The sequence below is a fragment of the Suricata suricatta genome, chromosome 5 (genome assembly GCF_006229205.1).
Source record: "Suricata suricatta isolate VVHF042 chromosome 5, meerkat_22Aug2017_6uvM2_HiC, whole genome shotgun sequence".
Lineage (NCBI taxonomy): Eukaryota > Metazoa > Chordata > Mammalia > Carnivora > Herpestidae > Suricata > Suricata suricatta.
The window spans coordinates 120,299,408-120,309,643 of NC_043704.1; the positions used below are offsets into that span (position 1 = coordinate 120,299,408).

At 42.9% G+C, this 10,236-nt stretch overlaps 1 protein-coding gene and 3 long non-coding RNA genes across 4 annotated transcripts in view; 3 read left to right on the forward strand and 1 right to left on the reverse strand.

Moving 5' to 3' along the window:
• The window catches only part of LOC115292206, a 74,992-nt gene extending 74,381 nt beyond the window's left edge, over positions 1–611 (forward strand). Inside the window, exon 8 of the long non-coding RNA XR_003908857.1 lies at positions 490–611. This is a non-coding gene — a long non-coding RNA (uncharacterized LOC115292206). The remainder of the gene's footprint in view (positions 1–489) is intronic.
• The window catches only part of CLSTN2 (calsyntenin 2), a 589,043-nt gene that overhangs the window by 2,350 nt on the left and 576,457 nt on the right, over positions 1–10,236 (reverse strand). The window contains exons 13-16 of the mRNA XM_029940160.1: positions 2,765–2,935; positions 2,144–2,289; positions 1,909–2,032; positions 1,038–1,222 (exon numbers count right to left, since the gene is read on the reverse strand). Coding sequence (XP_029796020.1) covers positions 1,038–1,222; positions 1,909–2,032; positions 2,144–2,289; positions 2,765–2,935 — 626 coding nt within the window. The remainder of the gene's footprint in view (positions 1–1,037; positions 1,223–1,908; positions 2,033–2,143; positions 2,290–2,764; positions 2,936–10,236) is intronic.
• LOC115292208 lies at positions 1,094–1,734 on the forward strand. The gene is made up of 2 exons (XR_003908859.1): positions 1,094–1,252; positions 1,485–1,734. It is a non-coding gene; the product is annotated as an uncharacterized LOC115292208 (long non-coding RNA).
• LOC115292215 overlaps positions 1,978–10,236 on the forward strand; it is a 38,410-nt gene continuing 30,151 nt past the window's right edge. The window contains exon 1 of the long non-coding RNA XR_003908866.1: positions 1,978–2,321. This is a non-coding gene — a long non-coding RNA (uncharacterized LOC115292215). The remainder of the gene's footprint in view (positions 2,322–10,236) is intronic.

The following is a 10,236-nucleotide window of genomic DNA, read 5'->3' on the forward strand; positions in this document are numbered from 1 at the left end:
TTGGCGAGTTAGCCCTTGGTAAAAATACTCAGATTGTTCTAGGCATCGTGGCTTGTTTGCCACACTTGAGGCTCAGCTCTCTGAGGGGGAAATGCTGGCATTCCACAGTGGTGCACTCAGCATTATACCTACACCCGTGCCCCCTGAAGAGGCTGAGCTGCATTGGCAGTCTGGCTCTGAAACTGGAGCATGAGGCCAACTCAGGAGGACCCTGGAGACCAAACTGGGAGAATCTTCATTTCTCGGCAACTTTCCTTATCTTTCCTTCCTTCCTGCTCCTGTCTCTACCACCACCACCACCCCAGGCCCATGGGCAGACCAAAGGGTACTTGGACATTCATATGTCCAGATCTGGGGTCTTAGCCAGCGACCTCTGGCATCCACCCATGAGGGTCTAACTGAAAGTTATGAATGTTAGGATCTGGTAACCTTGAGTTATAGCTGCCATTACCAGCTATATAAGACTGAGCACTTTTACTTCCTTCTCAGAGTTGGTTCCCACCTTGGCAAATGAGGATGAGGACTCCTACTTCACAGGAGGCTGTGAAGATTAAACGAGGTGGTGTGCAGAGCTCCTTGTGCAGTGTCTGGTATGACGGGGACTCACTGAATGGCAGGTATTGCTGTTGTATTTTTATTTTAACCTGTTCTGAGCCTTTAAGTGAGCTCTGCAGGCAGTATGGAGCAAAGCCATCTAATTTACATTGTTAATCAAAAATTCAATACTGAGTTTTTAAGTGTTAGTCAGCTTTGAGTTAAATACTATGGGGGAGGCAAGGGATAGACACCACATGGCTGCTTGCCTCAAGAAATGTCTGGTTCTGTTTGGAGGGTGAGAGCAATTCACATATTTTTAATCAGTGAATGCAGCTGGTAGGAAAGTATGGTCCATGCAGGTTGTGTGGCTGGAGGTGCTCAGGAAAGGGAAGGGTCAGGGGGGCTGGGCTAGTTGGGGCAGGGCTTCCAGCACAGGAAAGTTGGAGCAGGTGGAGGGGAAGCATCCTGCCCCAAGATCCCAGCCCCTGCATGAGGATCACCTCCATGGGGTTGACTGTGATAGTGAGCGCAGAGTCGTCCCAATCCATCTCAGCCTCCTTGGCAGCCTCAGTCTCCTGGGTGAAGTGCTGGTGGGCGATCCGGACCCGGTACACGCCCATGGCCACGACAAACACCAGCATGCACACGGAGATGATGATGACCACTGTGGCGATGCTTGGGACCACTGGAACGAGGAAGGAATCCACATGACATGGTAAACGGAAGGACTAGCTCAGCCTGGGGATGGAGTGTGGATGAAACAGTCATGTGTAGATTAAGATCTGCCCTACTGCTTCTCGGCTGTCGACCCTGGGCCAGCTCTTTTACCCTGGCTGGGCTTTCTTTTCTTCACCTGTGTAATGGATTTAATCATTCCTACCCCATGGGTAATTGTGGGAAGTAAATGAAATAACTACTGTCAATTCTTTCTATCTCTTGAATTCTAGGGCAGCTTCCACTGAGAGCCAGACAATTATGGAACTTCATAGGGCTGGAGTGCTTGCCTGCCAGCCAGTAATACAAATGGCAAGACTAAAACAGAAGTGCGGGTGGGAGACCCCAGTACGGAGTACGTATGCAGATGTGTGAGCATATGAAGGGGTTCATGAGAGCTTCACACAGGATGTGGCTTAGAGTGAGGCCTAAAAGACTTAGAAGATTTGACCCTAGCACTCTGTACTAAACCCTGTTATGATATATTGTGTGTGTGTAACTTCTTTCCCTGACTGGCCCCTTACTGAGGCTCAAAGGCAGGGCCCCGAGCTTTCCCACTTCTGGGTTCCTGAGGCTGCAGCACCGTACCTGCTAGTGAATGGTCTTGAAGCACAGTGACCACCTGTATCCTGAGGTCGTTCCTCCCAAGCCACCTACCTGAACTGCGCTGGATGCTACTTCGGGACTCAGGGTGGTAGACAGACTGCAGGAAGGGAGGCTGCACAATAAGGTGGCTGACATGCTCCTTGTCTGAGATTCTGACCTCATGGAGGACGCTGACCTGGGGAGAGCAGGGGGAGGTGCTGCTGACCACGAGTGGCAGGCGGGCCCCGACAAGTGGGGAGCAAGTGGGTGAGTCTGAAATTCCCAAATGATGGCAGGGCTCACTCACCTCGAGGTTGAACTCATTGCTGGTATAACGTCCGTTGAGTTCTGAGCACTTGATTCTGAACCGCCGGGACTCGAAGGATGCTGGATGCCAGTTGCGATAGCGGATGTGATGCAGCACTTGCTCATAGCGGCCCATGGAGCCCACACCTGTGCCAAGAGACCACACCTGTCAGCCGGAGGTAAAAGCTGGGGGAGACGGGCTGTGGCTGCCGAGACTTGTGGATCTCCTGAATTTTAGATGTTTAAGGGCAGACAGTGTATAGGCATAGAAGTTCTAAGGAGCCAATTAAACTGACCCACAGGATTTCCAAATACATTAGGCTCTGACCACAGAGTTTGGCCTCAGTCTGTCAAATGCTGCTATAATGTGTGTTGAGATCAAACATTATAAGAGAAAGCATGCACCTACTTTATAAAGAAGACGTCCCCAGGAATGGGAAGGGGGCCAGGTCCTCAAGATATTGGAGTAGTTCACTGAAAGAGGAGCTAGAAGTCCATACTCCGAGGCCAAGGGTCTCTATGTGACCCCTATCCCACAGGTGCCAGAGTGCCATCACACAAATGACTTGCATGAGGGCACTCGGAGTAGACCACCAGGTGAAGGGCCCAAGGGTGGCCTTACCATAGACGGAGTAGCCTGCGGTGGAGTTAGTGGCATCCAGGTGTCGCTGATGGAGCTCGCTGTGGTTGAGCTCTAAGCATTCCTGTCTCGGGTCCAGGTCCCCTCCAAGTACCAAAATGTCACAGAAATCTAGGTTATGAAGCATTTCTTCTAAGACTGCTGATTTGGGGGCTGAAGGAAGACAGACACATGGGAAACACAGGCATGAGGACACCTCAGACAGTCGGCCTTGCGTGTCATCTTCCTCCTTTAGGACCCAGGGTCAGGCTGGGTGAAAAGACGTTGTACCATCCCAACCAATGCCTTCACTGCTCAGATGAATGCCCAGGCAGCCCCTGAGTTGGGGGCATGGGTTTGTGTGAGAAGCACAAAAATAGTCATCAATAGGCATGAACGTGAATATCAGCTCTGCTACAGAGATGCTTATGAGGTTAGTGAAACCACCTACCTCTCCAGTTCCTCATCTGTAAGGAGAGTGACGGTCTTGAGAGGATTGAAGAGTGGCATCTAGTGAGGTACTTTATCAGCAAAAGTTTTCATTTGGGTCCTGAGATAAGGTGCCCTTCTACCATGTTCTCCTAGCTTTCCCCCTGTGGGCATGGTGTAGGTGTCTGTCACCCCATCAAACCCTGAGTTTTTCAAGGGTAGGGGCACTTTTTATGAATGACTCCTTGGTATCTAACCCACAGGCCCATAGGGAGTGTATCACTATGCATTGTTAATTAAATGGTTAAATAAGCCATTTAGTTGGCAAACTTTTGTTCAGTCTAACAGTCCTTGCCTGATTTTATGACAACAAATTTCCCAAAGGGATGTCTGAATATTTGATTGCTCGACAGGTTAGCAGTCCTAGCTTAAAAGTGATGGGGACTTCTGGGGAAGATGGCAGAGTAGGAGGACCCTAAGCTCACTTTGTCCCATAGATACACTATGATAACACTATATCAGTGTAAATAACCCAGAAAATCTGAAGACTGGCATAGCAAACTCCACAACTAAATGTAGAGAAGAGTCCACATGGAAGAGGATACGAAGGGCAGAGACCTATCCAGGAGCTAAATGACCCCATGGGAGGGAGGGATGCCGTGGGTGCAGATAGGGGAAAAGCACAGACCTGCATACGAGGCACCCCAGGGGTAGGGAACCTGCACAGAGCAGGTGAATCCTCCTACCATTTGGCTTTGAAAACCAGCTCGGCATATTTTCATGAGTTCTTACAACTAGCATGGCTTAACACCTAGAACATTAAAAATTAGTGGGTTTGGCTATGGGGGAGCCAGAGGGTGACAAAACTCAGTGTCTGTCCTTCCAGAACGACCACAACAACAGCCCATGGAGATACAGCATGGAAGCAACAGTTTGAAAAATGCCTGGGGTGTACAGAACGGAGATTTGTTTACTAATCTGAGTGTGTGCTAGAGGGACAGAGATCACAGGGAGACTCTGCTCCAGGAACAAAGGAGCTCATAGGTACCATTTCCCTCCCCTGCTCCCCAGCCTAGGCCCACAGACACCTGCGGGTCAAGCATAGCATTAATACATGTTACCTAACTTGCTAACAGTGCAGCTGCCCCCAGGTTCACCTATAGATATGCCCTCTCCAGGCAGGCCTCTGCTTTGGGTCCCCTCCCATAGCAGATGTACATAAACCTTGTTAAAACCAAGTGCCATGTGCCGAGTTCTCCTGATGACTGGCGCCCCTCCAAGATGCCCTTGGCTGAAGCCCATCCAAAGTGGTGCCACACACCTGGGAGTGTGTAAGCAGCCCCAAAAGGACCAGCACCACTCCAAAGTGATTCCTTCCCTGGAAAAGGGGAAGATAATCACACATACTAGCCAGACTGCAGCTCAAGCCTAGGCTAGGGGCCACATAATCTGGTCTGACTACAGACCCCATCCACTAACAAAAGCTTCTCAGAGGGCAACACAGGAAAAGAGCCCTGCAGTTTAATACTACTGTGATGAAGGCAAAAGCTTATCCACAATAGTAGAGCACACACAACACACGTAGGAAACATTCCTGAAGTGCCAGGTTGTGGTCAACAGGGGACACTGCAGGAGACAACAGGACCTCTTTTTCATAAGACCACTACTTTCAAGAGCAGTACATGTGGCTGACATTCCTAACACACAGACAGATAAAATGAGACAGAGGAATATGTCCCAAATGAAAGAACAGGATTAAATCACAAGAGACCTAAACAAAAATGAGAAGAGTAATATCGTGTTAGAGAATTTAAAGTAATGGTCATAAAGATACTCACTGGACTGGTGAAGAGTGGAGGAGCTCAGGGAGATCCTCAACAAATAGAAAACCTAAAGAACCAATCAGAGATGAAGAACTCAATAACTGAAAAAAAAAACATAATAAATGGTAGACTAGAGGAAGGAGAACGGATCAGTGCCCTGGAGAACAGAGTGATGGAAAGCAGTAAACCTGAACAGGAGAGAGGAAAAAGAAAAGAGACTTCGAGAACTCAGTGACCCCATCAAGCGTAACAACATTAATACTATAGGGATTGCAGCAGGAGAGAGAAAAGGGGTAGAAAATTTGCTTATATAACAGCTGAAAAGTTCCCAAATGTGGGAGAAAAAACAGAAATCCAGATCCAGGAGGCACAGAGGACCCCCAATAAAATCAACCCAAGGAGGTTCACACCAGGATACAATAAGTAAAATGACAAAAAGTAGTGAGAGAATTTTAAAAACAGCAAGAAAAAGAAAATAGGTACAAGGGAAGCCCCAAAAGCTATCAGCTAATTTTTCAGCAGAGAGTTTGAATAAATCTTGCCACTCTCTTCTGGCTTGCAGAGTGCTGAAAGGGGAAAAAAACAGCTGCAACCAAGAATACTTCATCCAGCGAGGCTATCATTAAGAATAGAAGGAAAGAAAGAGTTTCCCAGGCAAACAAAATTTAAATGAATTTATGGTGACTAAACCAGCACTATAAGAAATGTGAAGGGGGATTCCCTGAGTGGAAAGGAAAGACCATAAGAAGTAAGAAATGTAGGAAGTATAAAAGCAGTTAAAAAAAAGTATCTATAAAAAGCAGTCAGGAGACTCACAAGAGCGTAAAGTATGACCCATGTACCTAAAACAGGGCAAGGAGGTGGACAGGAGTAAAGAATGGGTTCAAACACAAGGGACCATTAACTTATTATAGATTGCTATAGGAAGAAGAGGTTATATACAAATCTAATGGTAACCAAAAATCAAAAAACCAGAACAGATATGCAAAAAAATAAAGAGCAGAGCATCCAAATAGACCACCAAAGAAAGCTAACCGTGAGAGAAGACAGCAAGAGAAGAAAGGAACAGAGAACTCCAAAAACAACCATAAAACAAGTAACAAAAAGGCAAAGAGCACACAATAATTACTTTAAGTGTAAATGGACTAAGTGCTCCTAAAAAAGACACAGGGTGATGGAATGGATAAACAAAAGTAAGACCCATCTATATGCTGCCTAGAAGAGACTCATTTCAGGCCTAGAGACACATGCAGACTGCAAGTGAAGGGATGGAAAAGCATTTATCATGCAAATGGAAGTGAAAACCAAGCTGGGATAGCAATACTTGGACAAAGTAGGCTTTAAAACAAAGACTGTAACAGGAGACAAAGAAGGACACTATATAATCATAAAGGGGACAATCCAACGAGAAGATATAACAATTGTAAATATTTATGCATCCAACATGAAAGCACCCAAATATATAAAGCAGCTAGTAAACATAAACGGACTAATTGAGAATAATACAATAGTGGTAGGGGACTTTAACACTCCACTTACATCACTGGACTGATCATCCAAACAGAAAATCAACAAGGTAACAGTGGCTTTGAATGACACATTGGATCAAATGGATCTAATAGATCTATTCAGAACATTCCATCCTAAAAAAGAATAAACATTCTTTTCTATTATACATGTAACATTTTCCACAGTACATATTAGGTCACAAAGTCTCAATAAATTCATAAAGATCAAAATCATACCATGGATCTTTTTCAAACACAATGCTATATATCTAGAAAGCAACCACAAGAAAAAACCTAGAAAGAACACAAATACATGCAGGTTATTATAATGTACTAGTAAACAATGAAAGGGTCAACCAAGAAATCAAAGAGGAAATCAAAAAATACATGAAGACAAATGAAAATATAATGGTCCAAAATCTTTGGGATGCAGCAAAAGCTGTTCTAAGAGGGATGTTTCTAACCATATAGGCTTACCTCAAGCAGGAAGAAAACTCTCAATATTGCCCCTAAAGGAGCTAGGAAAAGAACAAACAAAACCCCAAACCAGTAGAAGGAAAGAAATAATAAAGATTAGAGCAGAAATAAATGAAACAGAAACTGCAAAAGCAATAGAACAGATCAATGAAACCAGGAGCTGGTTCTTTTAAAAGATGAAGAAAATTGATAAACCTTTAGCTGCACTCATTAAAGAAAAGGAGGACTAAAAGAAAATCAGAAATGAAAGAGGAGAAATAACCAACACCACAGAAATACAAAGATTTATAAGATAATATTATAACAAATCCTATGCCAACAAGGTAGACAACCTAGAAGAAACGGATAAACATCTAATCTCCCCAAATTGAATCAGGAAGAAATAGAAAATCTGAACAGACCAATTACTAGTAGTGCAGTTGAATCAGTAATCAGACACCTCCCAACAAACAAAAGTCCAGTACTAGGTGCCTTCACAGGTGAATTCTACCAAACATTTAAAGAAGAGTTAATACCTCTCAAACGCCCAAAAAATTAAGGAAAGCATTCAAATTCATTCTGAGAAAACCTGACCCTGACACCAAAACCAGATAGACACTACCAGAAAACAAAACTACAGGCCAGCATCCCTAATGAACATAGTTGCAAAAATCTTTAACAAAATATTAGCAAACTGAATCCAACAATACATTAAAGAAATCACTTACCATGATCAAATTGGATTTATTCCCAGGGTGCAAGTGTGGTTCAATATTTGCAAAACAATCAACATGACACATCACATCAAGAGAAAAGATTAAAAACATATGATCATTTCAATAGATGAAGAAAAAGCATTTGACAAGGTACAAATTCCATTCATGATAAAAATCCTCCACAAAGTACGTTTAAAGGGAACATATACAGGCCATAGATGAAAAACACACAGCTAACAACATACTCATTGGTGAAAAATAGATTTTCCCCTAAGATTGGGAAGAAGACAAGAATTTCCACTTCCACCACTTTTATACAACATAATACTAGCCACGCCACATCAATCATACAAGAAAAAGATATAAAAGGAATCCATATTGGTAAGGAAGAAGTAAAACTTGAACTATTTGCAGATGATATGATCCTATATCTAGTATCCACCAGATGATATGATACTATATCTAGATTCCACCAAAAGACTACAAGAATTGATAAAGGAATTGAGTAAGGTCTTAGGATACAAAATTATTGAACAGAAACTGGTTGCATTTCTATACACTCATAATTAGCAGAAAAATTAAGAAAATAATCCCATTTACAATTGCACCAAAAAATAATAAAATACCTAGCAATATACTTAAAGGAGAGGAAAGGCCTGTACTCAATAAACTATAAAACACTGATGAGGGGCACCTGGGTGGCTCAGTCAGTTCAGTGTCTGGCTTCAGCTTGGGTCATGATCTCACGGTTCATGGGTTGGAGCCCCGCATTGGGCTCTGTGCTGACAGCTAGCTCAGAGCCTGGGACCTGTTCCAGATTCTGTGTCTCCCTCTCTCTCTGAGCCTCCCCTGCTCATGTTGTCTCTCTCTCTCTCTCTCTCTAATAAATAAATAAATAAATAACAGAAAAAAATTAAACACTGATGAAAGAAATGAAGATGACACACAGGGAAAGACATCTCATGGATTGGAAGAAGAAATATTGTTAAAATGACTATACTACCCACAGCAATGTACAGATTTAATGCAATCTCTGTCAAAATACCAACAGCATCAGAACAGAACTAGAACAATCCTAAAATTTGTATGGGATCACAAAAGACTCCAAATAGTGAAAGCAATCTTGAAAAAGAAGAACAGAACTGGAGGTATCACAATCCCAGATTTTGAGATATACTACAGAGTTGTAGTAATCAAAACAGTATGGTATTGACACAGAATAGACATAGATCAAGGGAATAGAATAGAGAACCCAGAAATAAACCCATGCATATAAGTCAATTAGTCTGTGACAAAGGAAACAAGACTATACAATGGGAAAATGATGGTCTCTTCAACAAATGGTGTTTGGAAAACTGGATGGCTACATGCAAAAGAATAACAGTGGACTTCTCACACCAGACAAGAAAGAAAATCAGCATGGACTAAGGGCCTAACTGTAAAACTTGGAAACCAGATACCATATGATTCCACTCATAGGTCTAACAGGAGAAACCTAACAGAGGACTATAGGGAGGGAAAGGGGGAAAGAGAGTTGGGGAGAGAGGGACACAAATCATAAGAGACTCTTGAATACTGAAAGCGAACCGAGGGCTGAAGGGGGGAGGGGGGAGGAGGGAGCAGGAAGAGGGTAATGGTCATGAAGGAGAGCATTTGTGGGGAAGAGCACTGGGTGTTATGTGGAAACCAAATTGACAATAAAATATTATAAAAGAAACTTGAAAACCATAAAAATCCTAGAGAGAGCACAGGAAGCATTCTCTCTGACAATGGCTGTAGCACCATTTTTCTACATAGGTCTCCTGAGACAAGGGAAACCAAAGGCACACATGAAATACGCTTTTGCATGGCAAAAGAAGCAATCATCAAAATTAAAAGACAGCCTACTGAATGGGACAAGTTATTTGCAAATGCTAAAGGGTTGGTATCCAAAATATATAATGAATTTATACAAGACCCCAAAACAAATAACCTAATTAAAAAATAGATAGAAGACATGAACAGATGTTTCTTCCAAAAAGGACACCCAGATGGCCAATTAGACACATGAAAAAATGTTCAACATCACTCATTATCAGGGAAATGCAAATCAAAACCACAATGTTACATCACCTCACACCTGTCAGAAAGGCTAAACTAAAAAACAGGAAACAAGTGTTGGCAAGGATGTGGAAGAAAAGGCATCCTTGAGCACTATTTTGGGAATGCAAACTGGTGAAGCAGCTCTGGAAAACAGTATGGATAGTCCTCAAGATATTAAAAATAGAATTACCAATGATCTAGTAATTCTACTATTGGGTATTTACACAAAGAATATATAAACACTGATTTGAAAAGACAATATGCACCCCTACTTTTATTGCAGCATTATTTACAATAGCCAAGTTATGGAAGCAACCCAAGTGTCCATTGATACATGGCTAGATAAAGAAGAGGTGGTTAGATATATGATAGAATATTATTCAACCATAAAAAAAGAATGAAATCTTGCCATTTATAACAACATTGGACGGATTCTGAAGCAAAGTCAGAGACAATACCAT